Genomic DNA, 18,145 nt, shown 5'->3' with positions numbered 1-18,145 from the left:
ACGATGCCTCGCCGCTGATCTCGTTAAGAAGCACAAACCACCAGCACGCGAACCCCGGTGGTCATCCTCGCGGCAGTAGCAGCGGCAGTAGCGGCAGTAGCGGCGGCGGCTTTTGGCTGCTAGACATCGAAACAGAGACGGTCGTGGTCACCGCATCGCGCGGCGCTTTCAGACGGCGCTTCTGCGGCCGTCTGGAACGCTCTTCCTTCCGATTTTAGGGAGCCACTGGAACTCTGCACTTTGAAATCATCATCTAGATTGACGAAATAATTTCTTAAGATCTGCTTGTTATCTTTAGTTTATTGTCCTTCCCCCGATCAGCGCGGTCGGCTACGTACGGCGCGAAAGAAGTTCAACGTGCACAGGGGGCCTCCAGCACCTCCACGTGACCTCATCATGTCTCGTCGCGAGTCGAGCCTCCGCTGGGCCGCCTCCTGCCTGCCCCTCCTCCTCCTCCTACCGGCTCTGGGTTGGCCCCCGGGTGCCGCTGACAACGCGGCCCCAGGCCGAGGCAGGGATCTGAGCGAATTCCGAGGACCCCGTGTCGGCCCGGGACCCCCGAGACCGCCCATCTCTGCCCGCGCGGCTCAGGTGAGGAGCAAGGGTCAAGGTTCAACCCCTCACCCCCTACTTTAGCCGGTCCTTGATACGTAACATTTAGACACCACGCGAAATAAAATCTCCCGATTCATAATAAAGGTGTTTGGGTTGGATCGCGTTAGTTATAAATGTGTCGTAACCTTCCACCACCCGACAAGGCCAATCAGTCAAAAAAGTGTCACGTTGACAAGAGACAAATAGTTCACTACTATAGCCCACCGGTGTGTTGAAGAGTGAATCCACAAACATTTTAAATTTTTGAGTACGACGTTTCGCTGGTAATTACATCCAGCATCGTCAACGTGACACATTTTTTTTACTGATTGTCCGTGTCGGGTGGTGGAGGGTTACGACACATAAATAACGCGATCTCACCCAAAAACCTTTATTATGAATAATATTGGTCGCGAAAGCCGAACGTGTTAACAAAAAAACCTCCCGACTCATTTTGTCCGAATCCTGCTCATAGGGATTCATAGTCCGCGAGCCCGGCAAAGATATTTCACTCGCCGATTACCACCTGGGGATGCCTCTCACTTTTTAGCGGTTCCAATTCGGCCAATAACTGAGAGTCGTGCTGTTAACGCCGTCTGCGTTAATAGAGGCCGATTGAAATTGACATTGAGATCTCAGTGCGCGAGTGCGCGCGCCTACACGCGGCGCGTGTGTGCGCGTGTACACGTGCTGCTTGCGTGCGTGCACGCGTGTTGCGCGCGTCACGTGGGCCGTGTTTAACGATCATCGGGCGCGTGCAGCTGCGAGACGAGTTGAATTTGAATGGGGGGTGGGGGGAGGGGGGGGGGGAGCGAATTGTGGTGAACGCGGAAAGACGGGAGTGTGGTGAGGACTGCAGTTTGACGGGACCCTGTCGTAGGAGAAGTCAGTGGGAGTGGGCAGAATTATATAGGATTGTTATTATGGACAAGCATACATTGTACTCTCGTAGTAGTGCCTTACGCCAATGATACGTACGCCTAGGCCGGATTGTAAACAGCGGTCCGGAAAATATCGAGCGGGAAATGAAGCCCTGTATACAGTATATACAGTATAAACTTCAAACTATTAAACTATTTTTATCTTACCAGGAAAGGCCCACTGAAGCGACCTGGCCATCACAAATGATAGCTCAACAAAGTGGCTGATCACGTGGAAATGTATAGCAGCCAAATACTCTAAACGCGTAATGTTGAGTCTAACTGTCGAGGGGGAAAAACCGGAGGACACGGAGACAAATCCACACGACCACGTGGAGAGAGACGCGCAGCCTCCAAATATACAGCAGCAGGCGTCAGTGTGGGGATCGAACCCCACGACCTCCTGCATACCAGGCGAGGTAGTTAACATCTCCTAGCCACCGTGATGATGATGAGAGAGAGAGAGACACGCAAACTCCAAATATACAGCAGGCGTCAGGGTCGGGATCTTACCCATGACCTCCTGTAGACCAGGCGAGGTAGTTCACATCTCCTAGCCACCGTGGCACGCAAGTGTAAATGACCGCACACAATAAAGGGCATTGCATCACATTTGGTTCCGCACTTAATTTGACCAAATTCCGCCTCTCGCAATGAAACCCTATATTTATTCATTTATTAAACCCATACCGTGTCGACTGCCTTCACGACCGACAGTGATGCCGTGACGTGGGCACCTTGAGATGCGATCTACAAAGCCAAAACAATCGCGGTCTGAAATCCTAAACTTGTCGCGGGCAGATCTTCCTGGCGAGGTACGGCTGGCTGGACCCCGTGCCGTGGAGAGGGAACTTGGGAAGAGGAGGAGGAAGCGCAGACGCCGACGCCGACGCCGCCGTCGCCGGCCCCTGGGATGACCTCGACTTTGCCAACCCCGTCCCGGACGAACTCCCCGTGGAGCCCGACTCGGAGCCAGCCCACGAGACGTCGGGCCCGCGTCGACGGCTCGAGGACTCCGCCGAGCTGCCCGGTTGGGGAGCCGAGGCGGGTGCAGGGCCCGGCGAGGAGGCGTCACGGCGGGGCGAGCGAGCGGCGGGGGAGCGAGGCGGGGTGGCGTTCGTCGGCGGCCCCGCCGTGGCCGAGGCCCTGCGCAGGTTCCAGGCGGCGCACGGCCTCGAGGCCACGGGCCTCCTGGATCCCGGGACCAGGGAGGCCATGAGCCAGCCACGGTGCGGTGTCCCCGACAGGCAGACGGGAGAGGCGGCAGGTGATGGAGGGGGTGGTGGTGATGGAAGTGATGGTGGTAGTAGTAGCAGTAGCGATGGTGGTTATGATTCCGGTGGTGGTGGTGGTAAGGTTTGTACGCTGCGCTGTGAACCCGGCCGGACGAGTTCGATTCCCGCTCACGGCCAACACCGCCAGTGACAATTACCTGAACCGGTACTGCACCTCCTGTAGGTCGACTCGGCCTCAAATGAGTACCTGGTGTGTCATGTAAACATCGCCGCTGGGGAGACAAAGGTTGGTCGGGGCGTGGTGCTGGCCACCCACCCCCTCGTGCGCCGTGCCGGCCTTCATAGGCGCTCGCTAACAGCACTTGCCCCAAAAGTCTGTTAAGGCTAGACGGGGAATCTTTGTCTTTAATGGTAGTAGTAGTAGTGGTGATGGTGGTGGTGGTACAGATGGTGACATTTGGAGATGGCGGTGATGTTGCATTATACGACTTATGATGTTGGAGTGTGGCATGATGATGATGATGATGTTTCGGCTCATTGAAAGGTGCGGTGCTGTGGTTCTTTGATGAACGGTTCCCATTCTAAATGCAACGTGTCACCACTGGAGTTGGTGAGGTGGTGTAGCGGTCAGCGCTACGCTGCGCTACGAACCCGGAGACCCGAGTTCGATTCACGCTCATGGCACAACACCGGTGACGATTATCTGAACCGGTCCTGGGCCTCGTGCGATGCGTAAAAACATCGCCACTGTGGAGACAAAGGCGGCCGGGCGTGGTGCTGCCCGCCCACCCCCTCGTGTGCCGTTCCGGCCTTCATAGGTGCTACTCGCTAACAGCACTTGCCCCCTACAGGCTATACGGGGGGAGGGGGGGTTCTTTGTCTTTGTTTCCAATGCCACCTGCGATGTTGCTTCTCGTTGCTCCACCTTTGCCGTCGCTGCATTCCTCCGACACCGACTCTCTCGCCTTCCTCCAGCAGATCGGTTTGCCGCCTCGATCTCCTCCAGCGAAGCGACCACCGCCACCACCACCACATCCATCGTTAACGTCACCCCCAACACCATCATGAACACCTCCACACCGTCTTCCTCCGCAGATAACGCCACCGCCACCACGACCACCACCACCGTCCCCAATACCATCACCTCCCCATCGCCTCCCTCCGTCACCATAATCGCGAACACCTCCACATCACCGCCTTCCACCACAGCCACCATCACCCCCAGCATCTCCGCGAGCGCTGACACTCCTGCCAACACCATCACCAGCCGCTCCGCGTCGCGTTCCTTCATCACCACCGCCAACATCATTGACGCCACCACCACCACCGACACATCCGCGCCACGTTTCTCCACCACCACCAGCACCACCACGACAGGCAACAAGAACCTCACGGCCTACGACCTAAGCCGCACTCATCTACCATCCACGCCGCTCGTGCCGGACACTCAAACCACCACCACAACCACCACCACCAGCACCACCACAACCACCATCAACCCCAAAATCTCCGCAACCACTCACACTTCTGGCAACACCTCCATGTCACCTGCCTTCACCACCACCGCCGCCACCACCAACATCATTAACGCCACCACCAACATCACCACCGCCACCACCAACATCATTAACGCCACCACCAACATCATTAACGCCACCACCAACATCATTAACGCCACCACCAACATCACCACCGCCACCACCAACATCATTAACGCCACCACCAACATCACCACCGCCACCACCAACATCACCACCGCCACCACCAACATCATTAACGCCACCACCAACATCACCACCGCCACCACCAACATCACCACCACCAACATCATTAACGCCACCACCATCATCACCACCGCCACCACCAACATCATTAACGCCACCACCAACATCACCACCGCCACCACCAACATCATTAACGCCACCACCATCATCACCACCGCCACCACCAACATCATTAACGCCACCACCATCATCACCGACGCATCCACGCTACGTCCCTCCACCATCGCTACCACCAAATCTGACGACGCCCGCAGCGCCAGGCACTGGAAGCGGGCCCTCCCGTCACGTCCCAAACGCCGCCTCCCTCGTCGCCTCCACGAGTTCGAGACGAGGCGACGTCGCGACCTCCGCGGCCCGGCCGACGGCCCCGGGGGGCTCGCGGCCACCTCCAGGGCCTCTCCCGCGGAGGAGTGGGGGGGGGAGGAGGAGGAGGAGGAGGAGGAGGGTGGCCAGGCGGTGGCGGCCTTCGCGGCCCGCGTGTTGCGCTGGAGGCTCCTGAGCGAGGGCTTGAGCACGAGGCTGAGCATCGTAGAGCAGAGGGCCGCGGTGCGCCTCGCGTTCCGCATGTGGAGCGAGGTGGCTCCGCTGGTCTTCAAGGAGGACCTCACGTCCCCGGCCGGAGACGTGGACATCCGCTTGGGGTTTGGCACGGGTGAGGGCTCCTCGCCCATGAGTGACTACCCCCTTGCTCGCGACTACCACACCCCCCTCCCGTGATCATCCCCTTGCTCGTGACTACCACACCCCCCTCCCGTGACCACTCCCTGACCGTGACCGCCACACCCCCCGTGACCACTCCCTGACCACCCCACCCCCCGTGACCACTCCCTGACCACCACACCCCCCGTGACCACTCCCTGACCACCCCACCCCCCGTGACCACTCCCTGACCACCACACCCCCCGTGACCATCCCCTGACCACCCCACCCCCCGTGACCACTCCCTGACCACCCCACCCCCCGTGACCACTCCCTGACCACCCCACCCCCCGTGACCACTCCCTGACCACCACACCCCCCGTGACCATCCCCTGACCACCCCACCCCCCGTGACCACTCCCTGACCACCCCACCCCCCGTGACCACTCCCTGACCACCCCACCCCCCGTGACCACTCCCTGACCACCACACCCCCCGTGACCATCCCCTGACCACCCCACCCCCCGTGACCACTCCCTGACCACCACACCCCCCGTGACCACTCCCTGACCACCACACCCCTCGTGACCACTCCCTGACCACCACACCCCCCGTGACCACTCCCTGACCACCACACCCCCCGTGACCACTCCCTGACCACCACACCCCTCGTGACCACTCCCTGACCACCACACCCCCCGTGACCACTCCCTGACCACCACACCCCCCGTGACCATCCCCTGACCACCACACACCCCGTGACCACTCCCTGACCACCACACCCCCCGTGACCACTCCCTGACCGTGACCGCCACACCCCCCGTGACCATCCCCTGACCGCCACACACCCCGTGACCACTCCCTGACCACCACACCCCCCGTGACCACTCCCTGACCGTGACCGCCACACCCCCCGTGACCACTCCCTGACCACCACACCCCCCGTGACCACTCCCTGACCGCCACACCCCCCGTGACCACTCCCTGACCGTGACCACCCCACCCCAGGCCGCCACCTGGGCTGCCCGCGCGCCTTCGACGGCTGGGGCCGCGAGGTGGCCCACGCCTGGACTCTGGGGGACATCCACTTTGACGACGACGAGGACTTCAGGGGTCTGGGGGAAGCCCGGGGCATCAGCCTGCTCAAGGTGAGCGACAGAGACACAACGCACGCGCGTGGGGAGCGGTGGTGTAGTGGCTAGCGCTACGCTGCGCTACTGAACCCGGCGACCCGAGTTCGATTCCCGCTCACGGTCGACACCGCTGACAATTGTCTGAATAGGGCCCTGGGCCTCCCCTAGGTCGACTCGGCCTCAAATCGGTGTACCTGGTGCGGTGGTGTGCAGACATCGCCACTGGGGTGACAAAGGCGGCCGGGCGTGGTGTTGGTCACACCGCCCCCTCATGTGCCGTGCCGGGCTACACGATGGCCTTTTGTCTCCATCATAGGTGCTGCTCGCTAGCAGCACTTGCCCCAACAGTGTGCCAAGGGCTACACGGGGGATCTTTGTCTCCATCATAGGTGTTGCTCGCTTGCAGCACTTGCCCCAACAGTGTGCCACGGGCTACACGGGGGACCTTTGTCTCCATCATAGGTGCTGCTCGCTAGCAGCACTTGCCCCAACAGTGTGCCAAGGGCTACACGGGGGACCTTTGTCTCCATCATAGGTGCTGCTCGCTAGCAGCACTTGCCCCAACAGTGTGCTAAGGGCTACACGGGGGATCTTTGTCGCTGTGCGCCAGGTGGCCGTGCACGAGATCGGCCACGTGCTGGGGCTGCGCCACGCGCTGCTGCGGGGCTCCGTGATGCTGCCGGAGTATCCCGGGGGAGGGGGCGGCGACGAGGGGGCCGGGGGGGGCGAGACGGGGGTCTGCGAGCTGCACCCCGAGGACAGACGCGCCGTCCAGCACCTGTACGGTGAGACGCGACATCACCAACATCACCACCAACACCACCAACATCACCACAAACACCACCAACATCACCATCACTACCATCATCATCATCACAGACGCACCATCCAACACCTCTATGATGAGACGCGACTTCGCCATCGCCAATACCATCGGCGATACCATCCAAATATACCCAAGTGATTCAGAGGCGTATTATATTTGTAGGTTAGGAGTGGAGTTGGAATGACCGTCCGCACACTCACCCCGTGAGTGTTTGTCTCCGTTGCTAAATGAACGGGAAAAGCAAATTCCGATTCACGAAACTTCGTTCAAACGCTCGCGTTTGCTGCTGCTGCTGCTGCAGCTGCTGTTGAAGAACGCATCCCGTTCGTACATTCAATCCTGCTCCAGTTAGGATTCACACAGCAGCGCCCTTCACGACGCAAACCGGGGGCAAAGCGCACAAGGGGGGAGGGGGCGGGAGGGGGCGGGGGGGGGGGCTAGTACGGATCAAGGGGGTTTGGGTGTTGGAGCGGCGGTCAGTGGCGGAGGGTGACGGTGGAAGGGATGGAGGGACGGTGGGCTGGGAGTGGAGCCGCCTGATGTTCCAGCGGGGTAGGTGAAGGAGGAATGAGGCGGAGCGTGATGCTGGAATGAGGGCGCACGGTTGGGTGCGACGGGGATGAGAGGCGGCGTGGTAAGGGGCACGCGCGTGAAGTAGTAGCGGTGGGGGAGGGGGGGGGGTCAATCTTGATTTGAAGCTTTCGTGACTGCAGGAATCCATACTCTTTGGTTGTTTCGGTGAAGTCACGTGGGTAGACAAATTAAAATAAATCACGACGTTTCGGGCGCAACACAAGCGTCCGTCATCGTGTGACGGATGCTTGAGTTGCGTCCGAAACGTCGTTCATACCTACGTGACTTTACCGAAAGAACCAAAGTGTATGGGAGGGGGCCATCCATTCAGTACGTTCGCATGGAGGGGGGAGGGGGGGGTTAACCCAAACGCGTCCGCGTGCGTGTGGGGGGTCTACTGACAGTGTACGCATAGGAAACGGGGGGGGGGGGGTGAAGCCTCGATAATAATTTGTCTACATTGCCCTTCAAATTAGTTAGATAGTCCGGCGGTGGACTATCTGTGTGAACACGTGAAAATTAATAATCCTTGATCGTTTCTGCGTGGATTAAATATCGGCCGTTCTATAGGATTCGGGGGGGGGGGGGGTACGTCAGGCTACGTACACAGGTGGTGGTGGTGGGGGGGGGGGGTAAAAAGTCCGCGTGCCTACAGGGAAGGGGGGGGGAGGGGTCACGTTTTGACAGATTTTTGCGCACTTACTAAATGGATGGCCGCTAAGATAGGTTGCTATGGCTGGGCATGGTTGAGGGTCTGTGAAGGGCGGTAGGGGCTGGGGCCTGGGAAATAGCCGTGCAGCGCAGTGGCGCGCTAAACACTACACTACCGCTCCCCACTACAATACCCCCTGCCCTCCAACTCCCCCTCTCACTAAAACAAATTTTTATTTCATTTATTTTACCAGGTAAGGCCACGCTGAGCGATGTAGCTCGTTTTTAGAAGCGACCTGCCCGTCACAAATGACAGCTGAGCGAAGTTGGCTTCGAGCAGCCAAACACTCTAAAGGCGTCATGTCGATTCTGGACTTGGAGGAGATAAACCGGAGGAACCGGAGAAAAATCCACAACGACCACGAGGGGGGTGGGGGGGGGTGGGGTGGACAGAGGAGACACCCCAAACTCAAAAGACTGGGACTCTACTTACGAACTTTCAGAGATACGAACAAACCAGTCCGTATGTCCAATTGCCTATTCGGACCGAGAGTCGTAAGTTCAACCGCCACGCGATGGATGGTGGTGGTGGTGGTGGTGTTGGTGGCATGTACATCTGCAGAACGTGAAGAACCAGTGGCATCTACATCTGCAGGGCGTGAAGAACCAGTGGCATCTACATCTGCAGAACGTGAAAAACCAGTGGCATCTACATCTGCAGAACGTGAAGAACCAGTAGCATCTACATCTGCAGAACGTAAAAAACTAGTGGCATCTACATCTGCAGAACGTGAAGAACCAGTGGCATCTACATCTGCAGAACGTGAAGAACCAGTGGCATCTACATCTGCAGAACGTGAAGAACCAATAGCATCTGCAGAACGTGAAGTACCAGTGGCATCTACATCTACAGAAGATTGTACAACTTTTAAAGCCATTCCCCCGTGTTTAGTGTACACGCCCGCAGTACACCACGAATCTACAGGAGTAAAGTTGAACTTACGAACAAATCGACTTACGAACAAGACCCTCTGCCACCTAGCTCGTTCGTAAGCACAGGAGTCAGAGGTCGGGATCGAACAGCAGCTACCTCCCGCATACCAGGCGAGGTAGTTAACATCTCGTGAACTCCCTCCCCGCCCCCCACCCCTTAGGCGTGTGCGAGGGGCGCTTTGACGTGGTACTGGACTGGGTTCGCCGGCCGCCCGACAACCCCACGGGCCCCCCGCGCTACAACACCTTCTTCCTGCGCTCCGCCTGGTACTGGCTCTACGAGAACCACAGCCAGCGCACCCGCTACGGAGACCCGCGGCCCATCGCAGCCGGCTGGCGGGGGCTACCCCCGGGCGGTGTGGACGCCTTCGTGCACGCGTGGACCTGGAGCCAGGACTGCGCCTACTTCTTCAGAGGTTCCACCACCACCACCACCGTCAACCACCGTCATCACTACCACCACCACCACCGTCAACCACCGTCATCACCACCATCACCGGGGTTTCGAGTCGTCGGCGTGCGCGTGTGTCTGTGCCTGTGTCTCGCTAACAGCACTTGCCCCTTAGATTCCCCGTGTAGCCTTAACACGCAGTAAACAGCACTTGCCCCTTACTGCGTGTTAAGGCTACACGGGGAATCTTCGTCTTTGTGTCTGTCCGTGTCTGGCTTCAGGACCGGCTCAGGTAATCATGAATCCATACTCTTTGGTTCTATCGGGTAAAGTCACGTAGGTGAAAATAAAATAACAAAAAAATCACGACGTTTCGGCCACAACACAAGCGGCCTTCATCAGGTGAAGGGACGAGACTGTCTGGAGGACAGCGCTGGAGTGGAAGAAGCCACGCTTAGATCACGAATTAATCATGAATCGTCGCTGATGTTGACCGTGAGCGGGAATCGAACTCGGACGAACACGAACACACGGGCGCGCATTGGTATTTCAGACCGTTACGTGCGGCCACTATCCACTGAATGGAGAGTCATCATCAGAACGTATTATGGTTTGGAATGAAAAGGGCGCACGAGTGTGCGCTGTAATATGCTCCTCGACGGAGGCTCGCTGCGATTAATGAGTTGATAGGAATCCTGACGTTTGTGCTCTCGCCAAGGACGCGGATTGTGATTTCTTGATACAGATACAGATGGTGGGGGGTGGGGGGGGTTTGAGACTGCCGGAACAAGGCGTATAGACGGACGCACGCGCATACGGCACTCGTACGTGAAGGCAAAGACCTCCCGTATAGCCTCAGCCGACTGTTGGGTAAAGTGCTGGTGGCGAGCACCGCATTTCGGATGCCGGCACCCGGGGGTGCGTGGCTAACACCGCGCCCGGCCGCCTTTGTCTCCCTAGTGTTTACACACCGCTACACCAGGCGCTCATTGGAGGCCGAGCCAACCTCGTGGAGGCCCAGGGACGGTTCAGATAATCCTCACTGGTGGTTGGCCGTGAGCGGGAATCGAACTCGGGTCCACCGGCTTCGTAGCGCAGCAGCCCGCTCACTGCTACGATACCCGCCCTCCACAATACAAAGACAAAGATCCCCCGTATAGCCTTAAAAGATTGTTGGGGCAAGTGCTGTTAGCGAACACCTATAAAGGCCGGCACGGCACACGAGGGGGTGGGTGGCCAGCACCACGCCCGGTCGCCTTTGTCTCCCAAGCGGCGATGTTTACACACCGCACCAGGTACTCGTTTGAGGCTGAGTCGACCTAGGGGAGGCCTAGGACCGGTTCAGATAATCGTCACCGGTGTTGGCCTTGGGCGGGAATCGAACTCGGGTGGCCAGGTTCGTAGCGCAACGCGCTAACCGCTTCACTACCGCTCTCCACACAGACACACACACAGACACACACACACCGATACAGACAGACACACACACACCGATACAGACAGACACACACACACCGATACAGACAGACATTCAGGCACACACCGATACAGACAGACACACAGGCACACACCGATACAGACAGACACACAGGCACACACCGATATAGACAGACACACAGGCACACACACAGACACACAGGCACACACACAGACACACAGGCACACACCGATACAGACAGACACACACACACACACCGATACAGACAGACACACAGGCACACACACAGACACACAGGCACACACACAGACACACAGGCACACACCGATACAGACATACACACAGGCACACACCGATACAGACAGACACACAGGCACACGTCGATACAGACAGACACACAGGCACAGAGGTTAAACACTCTTACACACGTGCAACGACATTAGAACCAACGTACTTTTGACGGACGCTCGTATTCACGCAAACAAATATATAAGCACACGTTTGTTTCCTCCAAGTATGATTTAACAGACTGTTGGTGGCAAGGGACCGGTGAGCGAGAAACGATTTAGTCCGACGGCGCACTAGGGGGCTGTGTGGCCAGCACCACGCCCGGCCGCCTTTGTCTTCCACCATTGTGACGTTGAAGATCATAGCGATGCTGCTGCTGATGATGATGAGAATAATCTTGATGATGATGATGCTGATGACGAGGATGTATCCCTGTGTCGCTACCGCACGCGGTGGTGGAGTGGCTGGCGCTACGAAAAGCGGCGACCCGAGTTCGATTCCCGCTCACGGCCAACACCATATCTGAACCGGTCCTGGGCCTCCCCTAGGTCGACTCAGCCTCAAATTAGTACCTGGTGCGGTGCGTAAAAACATCGCCACGAGGGAGACAAAGGCGGCCGTGTGTGGTGCTGGCCACCCACCCCCTCGTGTGCCGTTCCCGCCCTTCATATGTGCTACTCAGGAACAGCACTTGTCCCAACAGTCTGTTAAAGGCTATACGGGTGATCTTTGTCTTTGTAGGGTCCTACTACTGGCGATACGACAGCGAGCGAGACCAAGCCTTCGTGCGAGACCCCCAAGGGGTCGCCTACCCCCGACTCATCTCAGAGGGCTTCCCGGGGGTCCCGTACCCCCTCGACACGGCCTACTTCGACCGCAGGGACCAGAACATTTACTTTTTCAAAGGGAGTGGAGTGAGTTTCTTCAAATCTCCCCCACACACCAACCCCCTGCACTCCCCGCAGTGCCGGATGATCCTAGTAGCACAAGTAGCTACAGATGTAGTAGTAGCTACTACACATGTACTACATATGTAGTAGCTACTACTACATATGTAGTAGCTACTACTACATGTGTAGTAGCTACTACATGTGTAGTAGCTACTACACATGTACTACATATGTAGTAGCTACTACTACATATGTAGTAGCTACTACTACATGTGTAGTAGCTACGGGCCCCGTACTTTTAATGGGACCCACGCTAAATGCTTTCAAGCTATCAATTCCGGTTTAGCGATTCTGCACTTGCTCTATCACTATAGTACTATACCGCCTTCAACTTGTATGAACGACTGGGTGTTTAAGGTTCGCGATTTGTCGTATTATCTGGCTGTATAGCAAATGAAAAAATACAATGACTTTACTATGCAAGTAAAAAATGTTGTGTTTTAATATTTACGTATTTTATTTAAATTCATGGCCCCTTTATAACATCATGCTACCAGCCCCCCGCACTAGCTTAGTCCGGCATTGACTCCCCGTCGCCGTCCCCCATTCCTAAGGGGTGCATTGGTACAGCCCACCCGGTCCCTCGAACGGCTACCACGAAGTTGGTCGCTATCGAGTGTGCAGGCGGGGGTGAGAGATGTTAACTACCTCGACTGGTATACAGGAAGTCGTGGGTTCGATCCCGACCCTGACGCCTGCTGTATATTTGGAGTTTGCGTGTCTCTCTCTCTCTCCCTGTGGTGAGATGTTAACTACCTCGCCAGGTATACAGGAAGTCGTGTGTTCGATCCCGACCCTGACGCCTGCTGTACATTTGGAGTTTGCGTGTCTCTCTCTATCCCTGTGGTGAGATGTTAACTACCTCGCCTGGTATACAGGAAGTCGTGGGTTCGATCCCGACCCTGACGCCTGCTGTATATTTGGAGTTTGCGTGTCTCTCTCTCTCTCATCATCATCACGGTGGCTAGGAGATGTTAACTACCTCGCCTGGTATACAGGAAGCCGTTAGTTCGATCCCGATCCTGACGCCTGCTGCTGTACATTTGGAGTTTGCGTGTCTCTCTCCCCGTGGTCGCGTGGATTTTTCTCCGGGTCCTCAAGTTTTCCCCTCCACATTTGGAATCAACATCATCACGTTTGGAGTATTTGGCTGATTTAAATGTCCACATGATGATAAGCCACTTCGTTGCACCATCATTTGTGGCCAGGTAACTTCTGAAAAATAGCACACCTGATAAGACATTAAATTATTTAAATGTTTTATCCAGGGACTCCTCTACTTACGAACATTCGACCTACAGAGATATAAGCCACTTCGTTGGGCTTGTGACTTGTGGTGGGGCCATTTGTGGCCTGGAAAAAAAACAGCGATGTAGCTCAGTAGGCATTATTTCCTCGTTTTCACATTATTGGTTACCTAGGAACTCTAGCGGTAGTGCCTTACGCCGATAATCTCGGATCCTAAGCACAACCCGAGCTAACAAACGGCGTTTTTAGGCGTAATATCGAGAAAGCAGACGAAACAATCAGATCGTCTGGATCCCCTCGTAACCCACCCAATCGGCCTCACCGCCCTTACTTCTTATCAACCTCCTCACCTCTTGTGTATAACATTTGGTGTTTTGACATCTGCACACAACTGTATTATTAGCAGAAAGGGTAAAAGCCTATTGCTATATTTTGATACTGGCAAGGGAGATCCCATGATGGAGCTGCTCGCCCCGAGCTCTCAATGCCCTGGTCGTGGCATTGTCTTTGTGCTGTTCGCCTTTTGCCGTGCTCTGGTGTAACGCTTTGAGACTTGGCTGATAGTCTCAAAAGAAGGCTGTCTCTGGTGTGGACCGATCAGTTTCAAAGACGATGTATATTTTAACACATTCTCCTGCGGAGGGAGCTGGTAGGAACGTTGGGTTGCTCGGTCAATGGCCAGGGTCAACGGCGGCACCACGTGGTGTATTCCGCAAATATGCCCGACTGTGAGGGCGGGCACAAGCCGGCGTGAGTAGGTGAAACGTTGAGTTTTATAAGGGCACTACGGGGTGACCAGCCCCTTCCCACCTAGGCCCACCCCTCCCATTTTTGGATGCACGACGGACGGACACAATAATCCCCTGTGGACTGGTGTAACCAGGAGGTTCCTACCAGTATGATCAGAGCATGTATTTTGTTTGCATGGTCACCACAAGCGCGTTGTCGTTCATGCAGACAGGATTCCTTGCAAAAGGATTCTGTTTGCTGTTTCAATATCTTAACAGCTTGATGTGAAGCTTTCGTGACCGCAGGAATCCATACTCACGTGGTTAGAAATAACTACGTGACTTTACCGAAATAACCAAAGAGTATCTTAACAGCTGTTTTATTGCCAGGAAGGGTTAAACCTCCTGTCATATCTCTTGTATATATATACAATGTTGAACTTAAATTTTGATTTAAAGCTTTCGTGACTGCAGTAATTCATATTCTTAGCTCTTTCGGTAAAGTCACGTTGAAGGGAAACAATAAAATAATAATATATATATATATAAAACAACGGGACTTTACCGAAAGAGCTAAGAATATGTTGAACTTCTTTAGTACCGTACGTAGCCAACCGTGGACCCCCCCCACGTCCCCCCACTTCTCTCCCCACCCCCCCACACCCCTCGCCTCTCACCGTCCCCAGGTGACGGTGTTCAACGTGCGCTTGGGCCGCGTGTCCCCGGGCCCTCCGCGGCCCCTGCGCTCCGTGTTCCCCGCCCTGCTGGGCCCAGACGGGGACCACCCCGGTGGAGGCCTCGACGCGGCCTACTACTCGTACGCCCACGGCGCCCTCTTCCTCCTCAAGGGCCCTCACGCGTGGAGGGTCCTCACGGACGCCGAGAGGCGCGCCTGGGCCTCCGGCGGGCCCCAGGGGTCGACGATAACGATGAAGGAGGCGATGAAGGAGGCGATGAAAATGAAGGTGACGCTGCCGCCCAGGAATGCACTGCTGCCCAGGCAACCGACGGCGCAGATCTGGCGGGATATCTGTGATGCCGGTGCGGCCGGGGCTTAGCGGAATGGGTGGACGAGGTGGTGGTGGAGGTGGCAGAGGAGGAGGAAGACGTGGAGGATGTGGAAGAGGAGGAGGTGGAAGAGGAGGATGTAGAAATGGTGTTGAAGAGGTGGTGGAGAGACAAGGGAAACAAATATATGGAAGACTTATGTGAGAGATGATGATGATGATGATGGAGGAGGAGTGTGAAGGGGCAGACGATTTAGAGGAGATGGAGGTAGAGAGATGAATGGAGGGAATGCGAGGTGGAAGTTAAAGATGGAAGAGACATGTGGAGGATGAAGAGGAGGTGCAGGGGGATAGAAGAGGGGGAGAGGAGCGATGAAGCAGGAGGGGAGAGCGTGGGTGGTTGAGAAGAGGTGCTGGAAGTAGCTGAGGGACAGAAGGGATATTGACGAGGCGGAAAAGGAGATGGGGTGGAGGTGGAAATGGACGGCGAAGGAGGTGAATGAGGTGGAGGAGGTTGAGAAATGAAGTGAAGTGGACAGGTTACAGAGATGTCGGAGGTGGAGGAAGAGGTGGAGGCGTGGACGGTTGGTGTGGAGGAGGAGCAGGAGACAGTGGAGGAGATGGAGGTGAGATTATAGGAGGTGGAGCATGGCGAGATCAAGGCGGATGAGGTGGTGCTGCAGGACAGTCTGGCAGAGGAGGTGGAGTGATGAGTCGTGGGCCTTTAGTAGACGGAGGTCAGGAGGTCGACGGAGGAAATGAAGTAAATGAATGAGGTGAGAGAAAGAGAAGAGCGATCGATGTTAATCAAATTAACGCGTCTCATGAGACATGGAGACAATTTTGGCAACTAGAATATTATAATAATTAACTTTATTTATTTACGATGACGATGACAATTTTGTCAGATGTTCTCTTTTTTTAGTATTTTACAATGAAATTGCCTTCGCGCTCAAAGTCTCAACCCAGCGTTGGACAGTGGTGGCAATTCCACATTGCTATTTCAAGGACTAGTTCACACAAAGGACAACAGCCACTGTTGGGTTTCAACGTTGTGGTTCTATTAATTATGTCGAGTTCGGAGAGATTGAGATTAAGAGGACTAAGCGACTGGTGGCCACGCCCCTCTATAAACCCCGCCCACTATTACATAGCCACACCCACTCAACAACTAGCTGAGCCCATTTCGGTGGCTCGGAGATGTTAATCACCTTGCCTGGTATGCAGGAGGTCGCGGGTCCGATCCCAATCCTGACTATGCCAGTACATTTGGGGCCGTCCATAAATGACGTCACGCGATTTTGGACGATTTTTGACCCCCCCCCTTCGTCACACGGCGTCACAAAAAGTCAGACCCCCCCCCTCAAATATGACGTCACAAAGCTCTGCCCCCCCGCCCCCCAAAACAATAAAACATGCTTCAAATCGCTTTAAACTATTGTCATTGTAGCGCGTATTTAATGTGGCGCTGCACTCTGATGTTGTAGGCGAAAACATTTATTAAAAAGTCTATTTAACTAAGTAGAACGTGTTGTCTGTATTTATTTAAAGTTGCGCATTTTGATGTGACGTCACACTTCTCAACCTCCCCCCCCAGGTGCGTGACGTCATTTATGGACGGCCCCTTTGAAGTCTGCGGTGTCTCTCTCCCCGTGGTCGTGTGGATTTTTCTCCGGGTCCTCCGGTTTTTCCCTCCGCATTTATAATCAACATCGTCACGCGTTGAGAATATTTGGCCGCTGTACATTTCCACGCGATGACAAGCAACTTCGGTGCGCTATCATTTGTGGCCACGTCACTTCTGAAAAAAACAGCTACAAAAATGTTTTACTGGTGGGAACCTCCTGGTTACACCAGCAGCCCACAGGGGATTATTGTGTCCGTCCGTCCGTCGTGCATCCAAAAATTGGAGGGGCTGGGTGGAGAGGGGAGGGGTGGTGCTGGGTGGGGAGGGGCTGGTCACCCCGTGGTGCCCTTATAAAACTCAACGTTTAACCTACTCACGCCGGCTTGTGCCCGCCCTCACAGTCGGGCATATTGTGCGGAATACACCACGTGGTGCCGCCGTTGACCCTGGCCATTGACCGAGCAACCCAACGTTCCTACTACCAGCTCCCTCCGCAGGAGAATGTGTTACAGGTACTCCTCTACTTACGAACATTCTCCATACGAACTTTCAGAGATACGAACAAACCCGTCCGTATGTCCAGTCGCCCGTTCGGACAGAGAGTCGTAAGTTCAACCGCCGCGCAATAAACGGCGGTCGTGGCATCTACGTCTGCATGAACGTGAAAAACCAGTGGGGCATCTGTATCTACAGGAGATTATACAACTTGTAAAGCCATTCCCCAGTGCTTGGTGTCCATGCCCGTAGCACAACGTGTTTGGAATCGTTAGGAGTAAAGTTGGACTTAGGAACAGACCTCTGGAACCGAACTCCCTGCAGTTTCATATCCACCCCATTATTAATATAGCCCCGCCTTACTACCCATGTGGCCCCGCCCACTATCCGGGTGGCCCCCGCCCACTATCAGTGTGTCTCCGCCCGCTATCCTGGTGGCCCCGCCCACTGTCCCCGGTAGCCCCGCCCAATATCCCAGTGGCCCCGCCCATTCCCCAGGTGGGCCCGCCCACTACCCAGGTGGGCCCCGCTCTTTGCCCGGCATCTTCACGTTTCGGAGTAGAAATATTTTGAACTCGGCGGCAAAGATCCAGATCTTTACAAAACCTTCCGAGGAGAGGGGGTG

The 18,145-nt window shown here is 55.8% G+C and overlaps 1 protein-coding gene across 1 annotated transcript; it reads left to right on the top strand.

The window, feature by feature from the left end:
- Positions 1–396: 396 nt before the first annotated feature.
- On the top strand, positions 397–17,270 carry LOC116951386 (uncharacterized). Its single transcript, XM_076073654.1, has 9 exons — positions 397–591; positions 2,316–2,781; positions 3,728–5,224; positions 6,181–6,320; positions 6,916–7,041; positions 9,473–9,764; positions 10,021–10,031; positions 12,053–12,454; positions 15,078–17,270. The coding sequence occupies exons 1-9, from the start codon at positions 397–399 to the stop codon at positions 15,447–15,449; spliced, it is 3,501 nt and encodes a 1,166-aa protein (XP_075929769.1). The 3' UTR covers positions 15,450–17,270.
- Positions 17,271–18,145: the final 875 nt, after the last annotated feature.

The sequence above is a fragment of the Petromyzon marinus genome, chromosome 43 (genome assembly GCF_048934315.1).
Source record: "Petromyzon marinus isolate PM22_M1 ecotype Great Lakes invasive population chromosome 43, UKy_Petmar_22M1.pri1.0, whole genome shotgun sequence".
NCBI classification, from domain to species: Eukaryota; Metazoa; Chordata; class Hyperoartia; order Petromyzontiformes; family Petromyzontidae; genus Petromyzon; species Petromyzon marinus.
Note: the sequence above shows the minus strand (reverse complement) of the source record. Positions and strands in the feature narration are given on the sequence as shown.